Source organism: Lemur catta, chromosome 15, assembly GCF_020740605.2.
Source record: "Lemur catta isolate mLemCat1 chromosome 15, mLemCat1.pri, whole genome shotgun sequence".
NCBI lineage: Eukaryota > Metazoa > Chordata > Mammalia > Primates > Lemuridae > Lemur > Lemur catta.
Window position 1 is genome coordinate 39528875 of NC_059142.1, and position 21518 is coordinate 39550392.

Below are 21518 nucleotides of genomic sequence, written 5' to 3' on the forward strand. Positions count from 1 at the left end.
AGAAAGCAGGATACTTGAGGTTTTTCAGGAAAAGACAGGAACCCCAGGGCCGGGCAGGACCGTGGTCTGGCCTCTCCCCAGCAGCTACCGCAGTAAGTGGTCTCAAAGCTGGGGGCTGAGGGCCAGCGCCAAGGTGGCTCTCCACCCTCTGGGGCCGGGCAGCTGTGTGGACCACAGCAGCAGTCCCATCCTCCCTGGCCTCTTCCAGGGACCAGCAGGTGGCACCATCCAGCAGCTGCTGTGTTTTCAAACAGCTGACCCTGAGGGAGGCCGGGTGGAGGCAGGAGGACCAGTCTCCCATTTGGACACCCTGGCGCCAAGCTGCAGCCAGTCCGGGGCGTCCCTGGGGACCTTGGGGTGGGGGCTGGGGGAGTGAGGCCCTGCGGGCAGGTTTCTTCAGCGCTGGAGGAGGGCAGGGGCCCGGGGCTGGCGGGGGTGGCGGGGAGGGAAGCGGGCGCCCGCAGCACTAATCTCCGCTTCCATCTCTGCGAGGGAAGGCGCTCGAAAGCGCTCACGTCTCAGGCAGCGCCGGTCTCCATGGCGCTGGCTGGAGGGCAGGGGGTGGGGAGAAGCTGAGCTGAAGTAGCTGAGGTCGCAGCCCGCTTCCCTGAATTATCACTGCCCACTGCCCAGGGCCCCACGGTGACCAGCCAGTGAAATGTCTACGTGCTGTCCCCACCGTGAACTGAAGTGATAAAGGCACCAACTGTGGAAGGGGAGGCACTGGGGGCTGGGGTGGGAGTATCTACACCCCAACCCCTATAGGTAGCTTATCATCTGACCCCAGAAGGACACAGCAGCTCGGGGAGGGAGGGGCTAGGGAAGCCTCCACTGACACTGCTGGCCCTGAACTATGACCCCTTGCTTCTCCAGGTACCAGGCTGGTGGCTGACACAAGGTGGGGGGCCTGCGTCAGCTCAGGAATGAGGGGCTAAGGCAGCGCCTCCTCTCAAGACCCTTTCTGCTCCTAGCCCAGGCCCGACCCATGTGTGAGGTCCCCTCAGAGCTTGCAGGGGAAAAGGGAGCCTCCACCAGCCAGACAGAGCTGCCATGCTATCAGATGGTTCCTATATAACTTTTATTTCTGGAAGTTAAAGTAGATACAGCAATATACAAAAAAAAAAAAAAAACCACAATAATATAAATTTTTACACTATGAAGTATACATTGGAATTTGAATGCAGGGGCCAGGACAGCAGCTTACAAACCACCTTGTAGGTAGGTTAAGCGATCACGGGAATGCCTGGGCCGGGCGGGGGTGGGGAGAAAGCGGGCAGGTCCTGAGGACTCTCTTCTTTAAGGGAGGGGAACAAGTCTCAGCTCCTCTCAGAACTGTTGCCACAATCAGAGTTAAAACCAGATATACATGCTACCTACAGCCATGAACTTGACAGTGTCTGCTCCGGAGAAGCCCAAACCCTTGCCCTAGATCCCTGTGACTGAAACCCAATGGTAAGCCCAAGCCTCACCTTTCTAGATACTCTGTCAGCTTATGAGTTAAGCTTATCATGTACTAAAGAGTGTTGCTGGAGAAAGGAGAACTCTGTGTCACACATCAACCCTTTCCAAGCAGGAGGACAGCAATGGCCGTGGGGAATCCTGTTCGTCTTAGAGAGAAGGTCCTCTCCTCCCTAATTCAGAAGCTAGCTAATTTGGGTCTAACTAACAGAATTCCATGCCAACTCTGATCAACTGAGGCAAAGTGGTTTTGTGTCACCAAATTTAGCCATGCCTCTGGGTCAGAGAGGCCAACCTAGCACATGCTAAGTATTCCAAAATGCACGGTAAAGGCAAGCTGAGTGGCTGAGGCATAGGCCATGCGGAAGGTCATAGGTTGTTCTGCCTCACCTATAGGGCCCCTGTGGGAGGCCGGCTGTATACCCCTACATGAGGGGCAGACCTCGGGTTTATCAGTGAGCCTTCACCCTGCATTGGCCAAGCAAAGAGGCGATTACAGGTGCTGCTGGGAATCACCAAGAAACTGGGGTAAGAACCGTATTCCCTGAGCTCAACTAGACACTTCGCTGGGGCCCCATAGTCTGAGTCATGTTCGACCTACAACTCTCTTCTCCCTCTTCTTTCATGAGGTCCTGAGACCAGGATTCCCAAAACAATAGGACAAGCGACCTTTTAGACACTGGAAGGCTCCATGCCACTCGCACGGTCAGGCAGGCTGAGGGGGAAGGAAGCAGAATCATCCTGGCCCTGGCAAGGCACCCACAGAAACCGCCCCAGCTCCGTTCCGAACTAGGAGCTGAGGTCCACGGAAGCAGGGAGTAAGGTTGTCGGCACCCTCTGCCCAGCCTTACCCACCAAAAGGCCAACATATTATGGGGAAAATAAAAATCTGTTTATAAAAAAAGACTAAAATGCTTAGGTTCTCCCCAAACCTTCCTATTTCAATAGCAAAGCCTAGGCCACAGCTTCAGATGTCTTTTAAGAGTTTAATCTGAAGCCAATCTCGGGAATTACATAAATTATCAGCCTTAAGAAAGCTGAATGCTTAAAGCACCAAGGAGGCTGTTAACTGAGTTTTCTTAAATACAGAAAGGCTACGCTGATACAATGTTTTTTGCCCTTTAATTATTCTTATTTTTTAATTTAAAAAGAAACGTAGGGCTTAGATAGTCCTATCTTCTATTTGGATGTTAGCAAGGTTAAAAGTGCAATGCCAGGAGTACGTAGCTACAGGCAGCCTGTGGCATTAGCTTACAGAAACAGGCAGAAGGATGCCACTGGCACCAGGAGGCACTTGTCTAACAACAACAACAAACAGCTGCTGAGAAAGGAGGGCAAGGGAACAAAAAACACAAGACATTTCCTTTTTCTCCCTCAGCCACCTCCTTTCCACATCCCCTGATCACGGTCTCAGAGAACACATTCTTATTTGCATTTAGATAAAAGCGTATCACCCACATTCACTCATTTCTCTATTTTAAAAAGTGCCCAGATTGCTCAAAGATAGCAGGAGATAAAAAAAAAAAAAATCTGGAACCACAAAGTGAGGAGTCTCAGATGATCTGGGGTTTGGCTGTGTAAGGGGTGGCAGAACACAGGTAGGCGCCTCGGTCCTATCTCTCTGCAGCTTCCGTTCTCAGCTCCTCACATGGGGGAGGTAGCGCACTCCGAGGTCAACTCCATGTCAAATGTGAGGGACTCTGGAGGGACAGACAGGGAAAGCCAGTTCAGTCGCCTGCCCTCTGCAGCTGGCTGGGCACACCCCCAGCCCCTCAGAGGACAGGACTCAGGCCACCACTGCTATCTAGTCTCCTGCCCTGTAAGGCCAAGGCAGGCTCAGGAAAGTCAGATTTGCTCTTCTCCCTACAGGGCCTTGCCCTCTGGAAGGGCTCCTTCCTGCCTCAACGCAGTCCCAGCTCCATGTTTAAAGATCTAAGGCTGCCTGTCTAACACAGCGGCCTCAAGCCACACACGGCTACTGACTTGAAATGTGGCTCGTCCAAGCCGAGACGTGCTGTGGCTGTCAAAAGCCCAGTGGACTTCAAAGTCTTAGTATGAAATGACAGTATGTTGGGTTTACTGGGTTAGATACGTTGTGAAAATTAACCTATTTCTAATGTGGCTACTAGAACATTTGCACTTACACGCGTGGCATGCGTTCCATTTCTGTTGGAGAGCGCTGCTCTAGAACCTCCCCTACCGTTCTGGGTTACCAACTCTTAGCTCTGCACATGTGAGCACCACACAAAGGGGACTGACTTCCCTCGTAGGACAATGTCTGCCAAGCACATACTTACCAAACTGCCCTCCTGCTGAGGGTTCAGCACCTTCACCATTATTTCCAAACTGCATCAATGAATCTAAAGTGCGGGGGGACATCGGCAGGTCAATGGTATTGCTGCAGGTCGTTCTGTAGGAAATGGGGAGCAGCACAGGAGGGGGAAGGGCCGGGTTGACAAGACACAATGGAGGAAAAAAAAAAAGAACAAAACACACACACACAAGCCATCAAACTCTGGTCTCCAACGGAAAAATAAAAGCTCAAGCTTTTTAAACACACAAGGCCACTTTGAGTACTAAACATAGCCCAGGGGCTTCCAACCCTGCACAGGATAACTCTTACCCCCTGTCCTATTCCCAGGGATAACTGAGGACATTAGAAATGAAGGCAAAGTTGGGAAGGGAAGCCACTTACGGGGTCACGCAGATGAACTTGGTCTTCAGGTATGGGGCAGCACCTGGGAAAAAGAAAACGGGGCTTACTGACTGTGGTCTCCCTCTGCGTACAGGGCAGGAGGAAGCCGTCTGCCTCACCAGGGCTGATTGAAACTCACTCCATCCTTACACAGAGATTGTCTGGAAACCTCCATCTGCCCCACAGGGTTGCCCACCCCCATCGTATACTATTTGATGTCCTAGGCACTTGCAGCTTTGAAGTTCAATTCTTCCCACAAAGCTTTCCTGAGCTGCAGACACTTTTCAGCATACCCTTGTTCCACCTGAGCCTAAACTAATGTCACCCATGTGTTCATTCTTTCCCTAGATTATGCAAACGTTTAACCGTTTCCATGTGGTCTGAGGATTCTATTCTGGCCTGGTCGTATCTCTTAGATAACTCCTGTGCATACAGGAGCCAAACCTATGCAGCCTTTGCATGGTGTCCAGCACAGACACCAACATCCTCGTGTCTTTAAAGAACATGGAGGCTGCTGATGCTCGTGGTTCCAAAGCCGAGGGTTAGACCTTCTATCAGCACTAATCTCACTTTTTTAGATGAGGGCATTAGAACCGCCTGGTTGGATAAATCATCAGATAAAAAGCACCCTCTATATATATACAGGGAAGATGACTTTGTGGTACAGTACAATCCATTCAGCTAGGAGACAGGAGACCAGTATGTCTGTAATAGCTAAGAGACCTGGCCAAGGAGCTTTCTCTCTCATGCATAAAATAAGAGGGAGGGGGAAGAAGGAGGTGCCAGCTGTCTATGATCCCTGTCATTTATAATTCCTGTTCTATAGTTAGAAATATGAGGACTAGAATAAATTAATTTTAGACCCTGAATGCTTGCACCAAGAAGTCAAGGAGCCTTGGGGACGCTGGCATGAAATCTGGGAATTCAGATGAACAAACCACTTAAGAGGCGTGGGGCAGGGTGGGGCGAGAGAAGCGCAGTCAGGAAGCGTGGGGCTTAGAGAGAAATGGTGGGATCGAAAGCATGACGACCATCTGAGAGAAGGCATCGTGGAGCGGCTCTTGGACTGCCATCTGAGGTTATTTTTCGCAAAGAAACAGATTAATTCAGTGCAAAATCCAAAGGAACTCCTGAGGCAAGGTTCTAGTTCTATAAATCCAACCATTTTGACCCAGACCTGAGGGGAGCTGACACCCTAGACAAAAAAGGGTTTAATTCTCCAGGGATGGAGATAGCTGAGAAAAAACAGCTTCAGCCTGAGATGGGACAGTAGAAGCAAAGGAGAACTAAGGCTAAAAGCCAATTTACGTGTGGCTTCACGCAAGGTTGTAAATGCACTTCATCTCACTTGTACGTGGCTCAGAATCTGCCCCTGAAGCCATAAGGAAATACTGTGTGGGCTTTCGATGGAGAAGTATGGCAGAGAGAAGAGCCCTGGAGAGGGGATCTCTCTCTGAGAGTCTCAGGCCATAATACTCTTGCAGTGGAAACAGAGGAAAGGGTTGCAGGCTCATCTCCCTGAAGATTCCCACGTTAGCACGGGGCCCCCAGCTGCACCCCACTGCCAGGCTCACACCGAGCCCTCGGTGCCAGCTCCTCACACTCGTCCCTCCACCAGGCAGGCCAACCACTCGGGTCACCAGTTCCTTTCTCGTGATTAGCGCCCGCCGTGCCCCTGGGAAGGCACTGATGTTTCCAGGCAGGAAAGGACCTTGCCTCCCAGCGCATGGGAGGGGAGATGGTAATGGAGGATGCAGCCTCAGCCTGGGTGGGATCTTGAATGCAAAATTAGTCAAAACGACCAGCACTTGGACCTCAATGTCCCCTGCAGAAGGAACAAAAAGTAGTGTGGCAGGGGCTGATAAACAGATCTCCCAACCGAAGCACACGTGGACAGAGAGATAAGCAGCAGACAGGAAGTGAGAGCTAAACTCTTCTAAGCATGAACAAAACTCAGCACTAGAACAAAGGAGCAAGGAAAGTCAATTGTCAGTTAGCTCAAATTTCCTCTTCCAAGGCTCATTCTTCCCCACCCCAAGAAATTCCTCGGAAGGAATTCCTCAGAAAAAGTAGGAGGGACATTGGGGGGGGGGGTGTGCGCTCACGTGTGTGCGGGTATGCGTGTGCTATTTGGACAAAAACAGTTTTTTAAAAAGCAACTGGGGCAGAGAAGGATCACTTTAAAGAGCCCACTGCTGGCTCTATGATTAAGAAAAGTTAACTAAAGACAAAGAATGACAAATCAGAGACTCCTCATCAGGATCTGGACAGAGAACCCAGACAGTCAAAGTAGCAAGTTGCTGAACGGGAACAGGTCCGGGCTGCCCCTCCACACTGAGGATAGCCCCAGAGACTATAAGTTTAATGTAAAATAATTCATATATAACATATAAATACATATCCTCTCACACGTTAAAAAGTATCTTGCTGCGCACGGTGGCTCACCCCTGTAATCCCAGCACGCTGGGAGGCCAAGGCAGGAGGATGGCTTGAGACCAGGATATTGAGACGAGCCTGGGCAACATAGTGAAATTCCATCTCTACAAAAAGTTTAAAAATTAGCTGGACATGGTAGTGTGCACCTATAGTCCTAGCTACTGAGGAAGCTGAGGTAGGAGGATCCCTTGAGCCCAGGAGTTAAGGCTGCTGCGAGCTATGATTGTGCCACTGCACTCTAGTCTGGGCGACAGAGTGAGACCTTGTCTCAAAAAAAAAAAAAAAGAGAAATCTGCCCGGGCGTGGTGGCTCACGCCTATAATCCTAGCACCCTCGGAGGCCGAGGCAGGTGGATTGTTTGAGCTCAGGAGTTCGAGACCAGCCTGAGTAAGAGCAAGACCGTCTCTACTAAAAATAGAAAGAAATTATATGGACAGGTAAAAATATATATATATAGAAAAATTAGCCGGGCATGGTGGTGCATGCCTGTAGTCCCAGCTACTCGGGAGGCTGAGGCAGGAGGATCACTTGAGCCCAGGAGTTTGAGGTTGCTGTGAGCTAGGCTGATGCCACAGCACTCTAGCCCGGGCAAAAAGAGTGAGACTCTGTCTCAAAAAAAAAAAAAAAAAGAGAGAAATCTTATTTTCAATAGCTGCACATTCTAAATACCAACTCCACACCCCTCCAACCAGTCAGTCTTTCCCTTCAAACACAATGCTCCCCGTCCTCCAATGGTGCTAACAATCATTTCTTCCAGAAAGGGTTCCTTCAGTCACTTGACACCACATACGTGGTTCAGTGATGGGGGAAAGTATGCTGGACTGAGGTCTGGGTCTCACCCCTTGCAGCGTCTACTAACAAGCACTGCGCTAGCTGGGCATCCTGGTGCTAAGCAACCCTGTCCTCATTATCTCTTCCCAGTGTCTTGGGCATGTTTGGGGCATGTGTACTATTTCCCCCTTAAAACTCATGCACTCCCTGCAGGGCAGGGACTAGTGACTGATTCTTCTCTTCTCTCAAATCCCATTAGTCAACCCAAAAAGCACTCACTACAAAGTTCTTTCCCATTGGGAGGAATAAGGATTCCACAGGTTATGCAGTCTATCCCTGAAGGATCCTGCAATTTCCAACTTTTCCCAAGAATTAAATGCCAGGAACATGGAAAATCAACAACTACCTGGGTCAGCTTCAGGATGCTCCTGGCTCTCGGGCCGACAATATTTCCCAAATGCCTCCTCCTTAGGAATGTCGGGGTACAGATAGACCAGCGGAGACACGAGGATACTGGTAGCGTCCATGATCTTATAGCCCATGATGATTTCAGCAAATGACATGTTGTTCAGCTGCTGCTTGGTATATGGTTCCACCGACTGGATCTGGGTCTTACCTGTCATGGGATACGGGAAGGAAAGATGGCTGGGTAATCTCAGAGAAAACTGTTTTCTGCCTCAACAGGGGAAGACTTAGGCCAGCCTGGCACTCGAGACCCTGAATATCCTGCCGGGTGGCCTGGCATTGTAGAAATGTCCAGGCTGCCTTCTAATTTGGAAGAGGCTATCCTGTTGGGTCACAGGCAATAAACTTGAAGATAACGACTTGCATAAGATATATTAACAGGGTAAGTAAGAAAGGGGATGAAGAATAAAAGTTAAATTGCAAATTTCTAGACAAACATCCACCACTGGAGCAAGCAAAACAAACTGGCAAACCAATCCTTCCGCTGCAAGAATTCAGAGGAAAGAAGTCACCCCCAAGTCTCAGTGAGGCAGGGGAGCCGAGGCCATCTCCTCCCACTAGGGGGCAGTAGGTGCTTGGAACTAGTAGCAGCCCTGAGGCGGCAACACCAGCCACCAGGTGGGGTCGGGGAGCCAAGCTTACCGCTGATGTCCTTCTCCACCCAGGTGAAGGTGACTCCTCCTTCTTTGCTGCTTTCACTGAATCTTAGCAGGAAGGTGCCTGGGGGCTTGGTGCTCAAGATGGCCCGCTCCCGATCCTTACTGATGAAGCCCATTATGTACCTGGAGCCAAAGCGGAGGTACGACACTGTTTGGGCAAACAGGGTTTCCCCCGCTGCTGGCTAGCTGAGAGAGCAGGTGAGACTTGGTTACACCTGTGCACTGTCTGCCAGACACAGGAGTTTCAACCTACCCTTCATTCCAAAGGGCGAGGATGTACTTTTTCACAAGGTCAATGATATTGTCCAGCCAGACCCAGAAGGAGAAGCCCTTGCCAGCCATGTTTTCCTGGAGAAAAGAATGATGAGAAAGCCAAGGCTACCGCTGCCCCAGCCCTTCCCTTCCTTGGGGCACAGTGCATCACAATCCTCAGGCCCATCTACCTTCGGGCAGGCCCTACTGACCGCTGGACCAAGAGTGCAGGGCCTTCAAGCCCAGAGCCCTCCATGACAACCTTGCAGACTGCATTCTCACTCCCAAGAAGTGACCACAAGGATTTAACAAGATTTCTTACTTTGCAAAATTTAGCCCATGTGATCTGGCACCCTGAATAGTTCACACCAGGTCCTGAAGGAAAAGAAAAGAATAATGTAGTGAATTTTCAGCTTTGAATCAAGATGGTATTTCTTAAAACACAACACACATTTCTCCCACAATCGGCCATGACACCACTGGCTCTCATGTATGTGAAGGTCGCCAGCGTGTATATGCCATGCACAAACAAAACCCCACGCCCCAATCCCATCATATGCCCTGCCTGCATTTTATAGCACAGCAGAGGCAGTGGGTGTGTAGCGAGTCCCTCTGCTCTCCCCAGCCTCATGCGGTGGGCTGGGAGCAGCAGCACACACTAGCAGGCTGACAGCTGGTGTTAGAAGGTCATATTTGGTGGTGGCAGCTTTATTAGGACAAAGCTAATTATAGTACGGGTAGAACATAAAACAGTCTACTACTTTTTTTTTCCCCAGGGGAGAAAAATTAAAAACTAGCCTACAGTTTATTGAAGAAATGGACAGGGAATGTGAAGGATTTAGCTCCCTCTAAAATGCTCTTAAAAGATCTGAGGTTAGACAGAGTGGTAGCCTAGAAGGGCAAGGAAGACAGAGACTAGGGGAAAAGAAATCTGTCTCCCACCTCAAATAAATGACCATTGGGATACAAACTGCCGCTGCGGCCTGCCTCCCCGGCCTGACACCTTGCTCAAGGCAGATGCTCAGTAAACCTGGCCTGAATGAACAGCCTCACGGGCCAGATCCCTTTTCTGAGGAAGGTAGGAGGGAGGAGCAGGTAAAATACAGACCCAAGAGTTTCTCCGCCAGCGTAGTCAACTGCTCGATGCTCAGCCCTCGCTTCGTAGTGGAGGAGAACTGCCAGCTCAGCACCTCGGCCACCTGATCCCACGTTCCGATTGGGGGCTTGGTGAAAAAGTTCACGTTCTATGGAAAATAACATATTTGCTCATTCAGATGAGAGATGGCGCTAACGACCTGCACTAGTACCAAGAGATCACAGGAGGACGGGGCACTAACCTTGGGGTTGTTGGTCAGCATGTTATACCACAGGATTGACGCCCAGGCGTTTGGCATCTGACAGATGTTGGAGATCACCACAACTGGCAAGGAGTGGGTCTGTGGAGTCAGTGGGGAATGAGTCGGGGAGGCAGGGGGGCTGCCTCAAAAGTCTCTTCATCCATATCTTGCAGGGCTCAGAATAAAGGGATATACCACCAACCACACCTGCTGCCAACTCTAGGCGAGGAGTGTAACTGAGTCAGCTCAACGTCCAGAGTGGAGAGAATGCTGAACACCGGCCACAGGACGCAGGCTGCTATCTGATCATGAACATTCAGGTACAAAGTCTGCCTTGCTCAAAGCTTGACCCATCGGTCATGGAGTCCCTATTTCTAAGACTTGGAAGGCATTCTCCAAGAATTGAAGCTGTATCTTCCCATGGAAAAGAAAGGTCTCAGAAATCAAAGACTAAGAGTCCTGCTTTTCCAGGTATATCTTAATTTAAAATTCAAGAAAGTTGGGAAAAGAGAATGTATAAATACCACGATCTTCTGTATATAAAAACATTGGCTGCTAAGACTCTTTTGCCCAAACTTTATAAAGTCAGTCCTAATCAATTTCTGAGTATAGATTTTCATCTTGAATTTGCTGAAAGCTGAGTACACATGTATCTTCTAAGCACTATAGCAGGACTTTATTCTCAGAAGGGATACCAAGGATTTTTTTGGAGAAAAATAAGCAAAAATAAACATAGTACTTAGCAAACAGTAATCATTCCACTTTCTTTAGTAAAAAACCTACCAGAAGTTTTATCTACTGAGTCACCCTTGCACACAGACCCACGCTGATTCTGCTGCAGAACTCACCTCTAGGTCGATCTTGAGGCCTTGGTGATACACCTCAGTCTCAAAGGTGATCAGGTGCAGCTCCTCGGTCACAATTAGGGAGGCCTACAGCAATAGAAGGACACTCTTCCTCAGAGAGGATGGCATCCGGTGCTAACAGCCACAGCTGAGGAAAACTACATGCTACAGCCTTACTACAGCAAGAAGGGGAAGCCACCAGGGTGACCACAAACTGCCAGGGACACACCATGGAGCACATGCTCTCTTCAACACTGCCACCCTCCAATGCTATGTTCATCAGCCTAATCCTTTACTCCGTGTGTATGATAATATTACACAGATCCAATAGGATATTATAAAATGTGTGAGGCACAAAGAGTAACAATGAACACCTGTGAAACCACCACCTAGTTTAAAGAAGAAACCATTACCGCTGAAGTTCTCTAGGGGGCTTTCCCCAACCCTTTCCCTTTCCCTCCTCCCTTAGAAGTAACTGCTAATTTCAGCTGGGGATGGTCATGCAGGCCTGGGCCAGGAGTTCCAGACCTGGCTGGGCAACACAGTGAGCCCTGTCCCAAAACAAAAAAAAAGGTAACTGCTATTTTATCTTTTGGGTTTATCATTTCCTAGCTTTACCATATTTATTTCTCCAAACAATGTAGGTATTGTTTAGTTTGGGATGATTGTGAACCTTATACATATGTATTCTCTTATGACTCACTTTTCGCACAATGTGAAATGAATCCATGTGGTTGTGTCTGGAATTTATCCTTTTTCACAGCTGCATAGTATTCTATTGCATGACTACACCACAAACCATTCTAGTGTTGATAAGTATTTATGTGGGTTGTATTCAGAGCTTACAATCAGGCTGCTGTGACATTTTGTACAAGTCTCCTGACACACATGTGCAAAGATTTCTCTATTGTAAAATCCTGGGAATGGCAGTGTGGTTTACAGGGTATGTTCATTTTTTATGCCAAATTGTTTTCCAAAGTGACTGTAATAATTGCTAGTCACATCAGCAATATGGAAACCTTATTTTGAATAAGAATTACCAGTGAATTCTCAGAAATGGAATTCTAATTCCTTTTTAAAATACTTTTTCTGATTATAAAAGTAATAGATGCACCTTAAAATGAAAATATTACAGAGAGAATATAGAGTAGCCTCAGATATTAACAGCAGCACTAATACATAAGCACTGTTTGGTGTATATACCTCCAGAATTTTTTAATACATGTATATGAATACACATAAACAGTGTAGTGTATTTTTAAAATATACTAATCACATATTTTACATCTTGCTTTTTCTAAATAAACATGTCATACATTTTGCATATAGACTACTTCACTCCTTACTGTCAAGTATTATAAATTCTTTTTTTTTTTTTAAAGGACTGCTACATTTTATAGAAGAATGGCTCAGGGGATAAACATCAGAAAAAGAACAGGTGTCACAATTTTTTTAAATGACTGATAACTAGTTTGGGGGCACATTTATCTGTTAAAGTTTATTCTTGATACTAAGAATCCAATAATCTGAATTAATGAAAGGCAGAAAATAAATAAGGGGCACAAAGAACAAGACAAGCTTTTGTTTAATGGTTAACAAGGTTTGTTGCTTTTAAACCATCTATCACACCTAAGTGAAAAAACGCCAAACAGCATCAGCTGGCAGAAGTTGGAAGGGGAATTTGGAAAGTCCCCGGCAAGGTGGAAAGCTCCTTTTCTGCCAAATGGGTGGACATCTACTCAGCAAGGGACTTTCCACTTCTCCTTAGGAAGGAGCTAACTCCCAAACAATCATGGAAATGCTCCAAGCCAGAGATCTCCGTGGCACATGTAACTTCTGATCATGTCACTTTGGCTTTCAGAATGGCTACAGCTGAAATAGGCTGATGTTTCCAATTCTGGGCAATAAGAAGGGCTCTTTCTCCCCAGTTGGCTTTCACCCCCAACAAAACTTACGTCACAGTTGGCTCGGCCCCCATTCCCACATCGTTGCTCCCTCAGGGTCTGTAAGAAAAGACAAAGCCATCTGTCCCGGTGAGACTTTCCCCTACCCTGTCCCCCTCCCAGGTGCCCTTCATGAAGGGGAGTCTGGGCTCCTCCCACATACCAGGTGCTTGAATTCTGCAGAGAGGCTGCCATTGTTGGACTCTTCCATGTTCATCACTTTTGTGTTTGTGCCCAGAATGTTAAATTTCCGGGATCTGAATCACAGGAGACAAACCAACCACATAAGTGACTGAGTGGCCAGAGGATAAAGTTAGATTAAACAGAACAAAAGGAAGCCTCCAGGCTCAACTTACCCTCTGAGAGCTGCAACATCCCCAGAGTCTCTGTTAAGAACACAGACCATTGTTAATAAAATAGGTCCCATGTTTCTTCCAAAAGCCTACTTTGACTGCCTATTATTTACTGTCATGGGAAACTCCTGTGCTCCTGGGAATTTCTTTATTTTGTTACATTTTATATGTGCAACATAAAGCCCTATACATGCTTAAGAGTAGTAGGCACAGTTGACTGTCTCCCCAGTACTTACTTAACCCCTTCCTAACAGAACCTTGATTCTGCTCAAGTATCCTTCCCGTCTGCACCTGCAGGGGAATGCTGACCATTAAGTTCACCAGAACAGAGCATGCCACAGCAATGGTGCAGGGGTGAGGACACGACCTACATTGTCCCAATCAGACCAAAGGGAGGGAATTATACCCCAGCTCAATTTAGATTCCATAGCTTCAGCTGAACACATATAAGGAAGCATGTGGCCTTAACTGCTACAAGCAACCATGTAGCAACCCAAAAGGGAACTGTAGAGAGCAGGTGACACTTTTGACAGCAGAGAAGAGAGAGAGACAGGAGATGCTGGGTCCGTGAGGACATCATTGAGTCACTCACTGATTTCATCATCGTCAGGACCTTGCCCAAACTCTGCATTTCCAGTTATACTGGGTTTCAGATTTCCATATTACTTAAGCCACACTGGGTTTTCTGTAAAGGTGTGCTGTTACCTGTAACTAAGAGCACCCCCTCTGATAAAATTGGACATATTCTTCCTGGTGTGTTTACTCTTAACTCTGTGTTTTTGAATATATAGTTTTTTATATGGTCGCATTTCTAAGTCCTCCCTTTTTTAAAAATAATTTTGAGTATTGTATAAAAAGTCTATCTCCACTGCAACATATTAACCTATGCTTTTAGAATAGCTATTATTAAACAGAGTAATTTTTTATTATATATTTACTTATTCATTTTCAGAGATGGGGTCTTGCTCTGTCACTCAGGCTGTTGACAGTGCAGTGGCAGGATCATAGCTCACTGCAGCCTTGAACTCCTGGCTTCAAGTGATCTTCCTGCCTCAGCCTCCTGAGTAGCTGGGACTACACGTGTGAGCTACAATGCCTGGCACTATTATTTATTAAATAGTCCGTTCCATGTGAGTTTACAGATGAAAACTGATCAATTTTTAAATCATTCAGGAGACATCCTTCTATATATCACATTTTGGAACCTGACAGTCCTTGTTATCAGGAAGTTTTCCCTCATAATAGTAGTTTTGTTTTAAACAAGTAAATACATCTAGAATTTAATTTGATGGACTATAAAAAGTAAAATTCTAAACTTTCCACTCAAACCACTTACTAAATAATCCATCTTTTCCTCGTCAATTTGAGACACCACTTTAAACATATTAATTCCTTAATGTAAACCTGAGATCTATTTCTGAACTTTAGTGTTTTTTTTGTTTGTTTGTTTTGTTTTGTTTTGTTTTTGAGACAGAGTCTCGCTCTGTTGCCTGGGCTAGAGTGCCGTGGCGTCAGCCTAGCTCACAGCAAGCTCAAACTCCTGGGCTCAAGAGATCCTCCCAGCCTCTAAGTAGCTGGGACTACAGGCGCACACCACCAGACCTGGCTAATTTTTTCTATTTTTAGAGATGGGTTCTCACTCTTGCTCAAGCTGGTCTTAAACTTCTGAGCTCAAGCAATCCTCCTGCCTTGGCCTCCCAGAGTGCTAGGATTATAGGCATGAGCCACATCGCCCAGCCTGGACTTCAGATTTTATTTCAATGACCAATTAGTTTACTACTTCTCTAGTTACTAGTTTAGTAATACTCTAATTTAGTAACTGGAACTATGTGATACATTTTAATATCTGTCAGGGAAGCTTCCCATACCACACCCTCCCCCACCCCTCATTTTTATTTACTTAAAAAATTCTTTGGAAAGTGGAACAGTAGTTGCCAGGGACAAATGAAGAGCAGTTTTTCAATGGCTGTAGTTTCAGTTTTGCAAGACAAAAAAGTTCTGAAGACCCACTGCACAACAATGTGAATATACTTAACACTACTGAACTGTACACACTTAAAAATGGTTAACATGATAAATTTTATGTTGTGTTTTTTAACCACAAGTTAAAAATTTAAAAAAATAAAGTGGTTTACTATTCTTTGCTTACTTTGTCATCTAAGATATAACTTGAAAAGCATTTTATAGATGTTTAAAAATCCTATTGACATTTTGGTTGGTGCTACATTAACTGGGATGAATCAACATCTTTATAATAAAATTAAAAGTCTGCAATTCAGGAATATGATTTTTCTCATCAATTTAAAAAACAGCCCTCTCCCACTAAAATTTCACAGTTTTCTTCAAATAGATCCTAAATATTTTTAAGCTTATCACAATATATTTTTTACTTCTATTGCTTGTGAGATTATTTTTCTATTATAATTTTAATACATGATTAAAATTACCGATTATTTATTTATTAAATCTCCCACCTTTGTCAATTTCCTTATTTCATTAATAATTATTTTCCAGTTCATTCTCATGAAATTTCCTGATAATTACATTATCTAAAAATAAGTATAAGTTTTCTCTTTTCTAATCTCCTCAAAGGGTATGTGTATTTTAAATTCTGAAAGGCATCATCAAATTTTGAAAAGTATTTCATTATGTGGTAAATAAAGCATGGAACAATTAAAAAGGGTGGGGGGTGGATCCATTCTTTCCATATACAGTCATGCGATGCATAGCACCATTTGGGTCAATGACAAACGCATATACAGATGGTGGTCCTAGGCCGGGCACAGTAGCCCACGCCTGTAATCCTAGCACTTTGGGAGGTCAAGGTGGGAAGATCGCTTGAGGCCAAGAGTTCAAGATCAGCCTGAGTAACATAGCAAGCCCTTGTCTCTACAAAAAAAATAAATAAATAAATTAGCAGGGCATGGTGGTGTGTGCCTGTAGTCCCAGCTACTCAGAAGGCTAAGGCAAGAGGATCGCTTGAGCCCAGGAATTTGAGGTTGCTGTGAGCTATGATGACACCACTGTATTCTAGCCCAGGCAATAGAGCAAGACCCTGTCCCAACCAACAAACAACATAGCCTTTTCCTCTCCTCTAATTAATAAACAAAAAAAATGACAGTGGTCCCATAAGATGAATTCCTATCACCTAGTGATTTGTGTCACAATTGCCTATAGTATTCAGTACTGTAACATGCTGCACAGGTGTGTAGCCTAGGAATAAGAGGTGCACCATATAGCCTATGTGTGTAGCAGGATATATCATTTAAGTTTGTATACATACTGTACACTCCATGATGTTCAATGCATTTCTCAGAACGTGTCCGGTCATTAAGCAACACACGACTATATTCTCAGTTCTATTAATATATATAATATGCATAAATTACACGTATAAGTAAAAAACTAAAGAAAAAGAGGAAATGGTGGTCACAACAGCAATCACAACTCAAATCTGTACCACCAGCTTTGTGGTTTTGTTCAGGTATGTAAATGACAACGCACTGCAAGGTTTTTGAAAACTTTTGTTCATAAAATGAAGATCTCTGAATAGAGATAAAGTCTCTTGAGTTCAAATGGTGTCTGGCAAAGTTCTCATTTCTTTGTTCCTCATTTGAAAAAAAAAAGAAAGAAAAAGAGCTAAGATTAGGAGTACTTACTTGTCAATGCACACTTTAATTTTAAGCTGATAATTCAACTCGGGAAATTTGACCAGTAACCTATTTTTTAAAAAAAAAGTCCAGTTAAAAAAAGTCAGTAGGCTCCCCCCATAACCTCTTGTTGAAGAAATGTAAAAATCATAATTCTTCATTTCTAAGAGGTGGATAAATGACAATCCCAAATTCTTCCTCCAGCCAATACCATCGTTGACATCAAGTTGAACATAACCCCTTCAGGCCAAAAGGCACTGAAAAAAAGCCTAAGAACTCGGACAAAGTTGTTAGAGATTCACAAAAGGATGATAAGAGACATTTAATGAAAAATATTACAGGAACACATGCTCTACACCTGATAGTTTTTCTATTAAACCTGAAACCCCACACCGCACTAAGTTTCTGCGGAGGGAAATTTCACTGCAGAAGGGCAAAACCCCAGCATACCTGTTCTGACTTGAGTGTGAAAGTAACACTTCACCCACCTGCCCTGGGGCCTCTTAGCTTCTACATCACCAAGCCTTACTCTTTCCCTTAAAATCCTCAGAGAAAAGTAGACTCAAAGAACAGAAAATAACAGGACATTATTTTGTCCCTAGGGCAGAAGGAAAAGCTACGGCCTAAAACTCCAGGCCTGGAATCATAGGAACATGCCTGGGTAGCCTCAAAAAGATTACTGTTCTTTTGCTTTTGACATCAGAATCGATGAGTGAGTCGATATCATGCCAACAAATTCTACACCCACAACAATACTGCCTGTGACACCTGGAAAGAATAACCCCGGCCACCAACTCTGCTCTTACCCTACCAGTGTCCCTCAGTGAAATAAATACCAAAGCGTGGAAGTGCCGTGGCCCACCTGACTTTAGTAGTAAACTGGACACCGGTCTTGATGACCAACGGCCGGTCGGGATGCATGGGCATGCAGGGCTGCCGCTCAACCACGAAGGCACTGAAGGAAAAAGAACAGAGCTCACACGCGACTGCAGTGAGCGGTCGTCATCCCTCCTGTGAAGTCAGCCCATCTCTCACTTCAGAACGTGATTTTTCTTTTCATTGGGGAGTGGGGGTGGGAGGAGGGAAAGGGACAAGGGTTTTAAGTTACCTTTTCATCAAGTTTCTAAACAGTTCCACAATTCTCTCCTCCAGCATTGGTCTGTGCTGTACAATGGGGTCCCCTTTGTAGGAAACTTTCTGTTGCAACTCCTCCAGTTTCTTAATTTGTTGGCGGGTCTGAAGTTGAGATTCTGCTAATGAGGTTATCCTGCCAATAAATTAAACAAGTTACCAGCTACCTAAACGACTGCACACAGGTAAGTGGAAGAAAGGAAATGGAATACCATGGACAGAAATACCACTAAGAAGTCCCCTAGAATAAGAAAGGGAAACTTTTTTTTATTGTGGTAAAATATACATAGCATAAAATTTACCATTTTAACCTTCTTAAGTGTACATGACAGTTCAGTGGCATTAAGAAAAGGATAATTTATTTTGCCTTTTCTAAATTTTAATTTCAAGTTTTTAAGGCAGGGCTGGGCGTACAAGAATAAATGTTACAATTTATACCACGAGGAGGAAGCATCAATGAAGCGATCACTGGAAAGTGACAAGCATTGGCGCTCAGATACAGAGAACACGAAACATGGAACTTGGCACTTCCTTGCCTCATTCCAACTTGTCCACATGTACCAAAAATGTGCAGGCTGAGGAAAAAATAGGAGTAGACAGCCAAGAAGACTTGGGTTTGGGCCAGCTCCCCCGCCCACTGTCTGCAAGCTTGGCAGGCCCCTTCATCACTGAGGAACTTAGCGCCCCTCCGCATGACGAGAAGGGGTAGAACTGCCCGATGTCCAGTTAACATCAACATCAGTGGATGAAAGGACATGACATTATGTTTCAAAATATTATCACAGCATGTAGAAAAAGTGAACAGAGAGGGAGCAAAGCTGATTATGTCTATCTCCAAGAATAGAGAATACCAGTGTCTTTGATGGTCTACCAGTACTTTAATACAGACTTTGTCGAGGCCGGGCGCAGTGGCTCACGCCTATAATCCTAGCACTCTGGGAGGCCGAGGTGGGTGGATCGTTTGAACTCAGGAGTTCGAGAGCAGCCTGAGCAATAGCGAGACCCCGTCTCTACTAAAAATAGAAAGAAATTATCTGGCCAACTAAAATATATATAGAAAAAATTAGCCGGGCATGGTGGCACATGTCTGTAGTCCCAGCTACTCGGGAGGCTGAGGCAGTAGGATCGCTTAAGCCCAGGAGTTTGAGGTTGCTGTGAGCTAGGCTGACGCCACGGCACTCACTCTAGCCTGGGCAGCAAAGCAAGACTCTGTCTCAAAAAAAAAAGACTTTGTCGCAAAGAGAAAGTGAAAGGATGGGGAGGAGGACAGCTGTAGGGAATGCTGAGCTCCCTGACTCCCTTCTGGCACTTCCATCCCCCCATTGACAGAACTTAAGCTTCTTGGTTTCCTGATCAGGAAGCATTTAAAACTCCCTTCAGGGCCGGGCGCACTCTGGGAGGCCGAGGTGGGTGGATCGCTCGAGGTCAGGAGATCGAGACCAGCCTCAGCAAGAGCGAGACCCCATCTCTACTAAAAATAGAAAGAAATTATCTGGCCAACTAAAAAATATATATAGAGAGAAAAAATTAGCCGGGCATGGTGGCGCATGCCTGTAGTCCCAGCTACTCGGGAGGCTGAGGCAGTAGGATCGCTTAAGCCCAGGAGTTTGAGGTTGCTGTGAGCTAGGCTGACGCCACGGCACTCACTCTAGCCCAGGCAACACAGCGAGACTCTGTCTCAAAAAAAAAAAACAACAACACTCCCTTCAGTAAATTAACAACACTCAGGGTTAGTGAGGACATGAACAGACAGGCATTCTCATGTGGAGTTGTCCTAAATTTCCAGTTTCATGCTCCATGTATCTGGGTTCCCCCTCATGTCGAGTTTCTCCTACTTTAAGCTGGTGTAACACACTCACTAGTGGGCCTAGAGTGTGTAAGGTGTGCAATATAGATTTGCTGGATGGGCTGGGTGCGGTGGCTCATGCCTGCAATCCTAGAACTTTAGGAGGCTGAGGTGGGAAGATTGCTTGAGGCCAGTTCAAGACCAGCCTGCACAATGTAGCGAGACCCCATCTCTACAAAAAACAGAAAAATTAGCCAATCATGGTGACATGCACCTGTAGTCCCAGCTACTCGAGAAGCTGAGGCAGGAGGATCACTTGAGCCCAGGAGTTTGAGGTTGCAGTGAGCTATGATAACACCACTGCACTCTAACCAGGCAACAGAGCGAGACTCTGTCTCAAAAAAAAAAAAAATTTGCTGGATGAAAGTAAAAAAAGCAGTTTACAGAAGAGCGTATAAAGAACGCTCCTGCTAATGTAAACTTTTTCTATCTTTATACATATTAATACATAAATATAATGACAGATGTCTGAGTGATGAGTCACCAAAATTTTAACTACTGGTACCTCTGATTTTGTAAGATTTTTCTTCTCTTCATTAATTTTCTGTATTCAAATTTTTTTTCCCTTATAAAGAACATGTGGTTGTTTTAGATAACTGAAATACTTAAAATTAAAAATTTAGTCTATGTATTAAATACGGTTAAACCAAAAGCCTTAAGTCATTAAACATTTCAAATATAGTAACATAAACACATTTTTATAAAAAAATTTGTCCAAATAAATTAAAAACTTTAACTCTTCGACTAAATTTGAATACATAAAAGTCCCCTTAGAGATATAGTACTAGCTTTGTGGGCCGGTAGTTATGATCATAATTCAATACAGCTTTCTAGAAGGAAAGGAGAAGCTCCTCTTTCCTCCTTTACCAGTTTTCGAGACGATCTAGGCAGATGTTGGGAGGGCCCCCGATGCAAGCAATCTGTTGCCGCCTCTTCCAGTCAGCCAGCTCTTCATCCGTGAGGGTTTTCTGCACATACTCCATCGCTGACAAAAGCCCCGCCAGCTCACTCACGATGCTCTGATTGGAAACCAAAACAAAGTCTGAGAACATTTTCTCAGATCGTCTCTAACCACATTCTATAGTCAATTCCAGAGAAGGAATTTCCTAGAAACCAAGCAAGTTCTGCCACAAGATGCTGAATCCTGCAAGTGAGCAAGACACGGAGGAAGCGGCCCCAACCCCCTTACCCTCCGCATCTGGTCCAGCGCCGTAAGCATCTGCTCAAGTTGCTGCATCTTCTGCCTGGTCACTGACTGGTTGTTTCCATTCAGATCTTGCATGTCTGGGGAGGAAGAAGAAACTCCTTGACCTGCGGGAACACTCCTAACCTAATAACCAGGCTCCACTGGGCACCCGGAACTCCCTTGCACCGCACCCACAAGCATAAAGGCTACACAGAGTCGAGACAAACAAGTCCTTAAACTCAATAACACAAACTCACTTTCTACAGGAGATTTTAACGTCTCTAATATTCACTTGCCTCCTTGACTCTTGAGGGTTTTATAGTTGAAATCAAAGTCATCCTGGAGATTCTCTACCACTTTCATTTTCTGTTCTAGATCCTGTTTAAAACAAACAAAAACAGAAGTAAAAAAAGATTTCTTTGGGGAGAGGGAAAAGAAAGTTTCTGAGGAGAATTAAAATGAAGCCGAGACCTCAAAAAAGGTACATGCAG

General features: G+C 45.4%; 1 protein-coding gene across 5 annotated transcripts in view; it reads right to left on the reverse strand.

Moving 5' to 3' along the window:
* Positions 1–1056: 1056 nt before the first annotated feature.
* The window catches only part of STAT3 (signal transducer and activator of transcription 3), a 56009-nt gene continuing 35547 nt past the window's right edge, over positions 1057–21518 (reverse strand). For 2 of the 5 annotated variants that reach the window (XM_045526575.1, XM_045526580.1), the window contains 19 exons: positions 21324–21405; positions 21031–21125; positions 20709–20860; positions 17973–18131; positions 17727–17819; positions 16874–16933; positions 13218–13247; positions 13025–13118; positions 12874–12921; positions 10922–11005; positions 10074–10172; positions 9845–9980; positions 9059–9111; positions 8738–8832; positions 8468–8607; positions 7764–7976; positions 4154–4196; positions 3756–3868; positions 1057–3158 (listed from right to left, as the gene is read on the reverse strand). In XM_045526575.1, the coding sequence (XP_045382531.1) occupies positions 3103–3158; positions 3756–3868; positions 4154–4196; positions 7764–7976; positions 8468–8607; positions 8738–8832; positions 9059–9111; positions 9845–9980; positions 10074–10172; positions 10922–11005; positions 12874–12921; positions 13025–13118; positions 13218–13247; positions 16874–16933; positions 17727–17819; positions 17973–18131; positions 20709–20860; positions 21031–21125; positions 21324–21405 (1845 nt within the window). In that variant the 3' untranslated portion in view covers positions 1057–3102. Of the gene's footprint in view, positions 3159–3755; positions 3869–4153; positions 4197–7763; positions 7977–8467; positions 8608–8737; positions 8833–9058; positions 9112–9844; positions 9981–10073; positions 10173–10921; positions 11006–12873; positions 12922–13024; positions 13119–13217; positions 13248–16873; positions 16934–17726; positions 17820–17972; positions 18132–20708; positions 20861–21030; positions 21126–21323; positions 21406–21518 lie in introns of those variants that run through there. The other 3 variants (XM_045526576.1, XM_045526579.1, XM_045526577.1) reach the window with 3 other exon arrangements.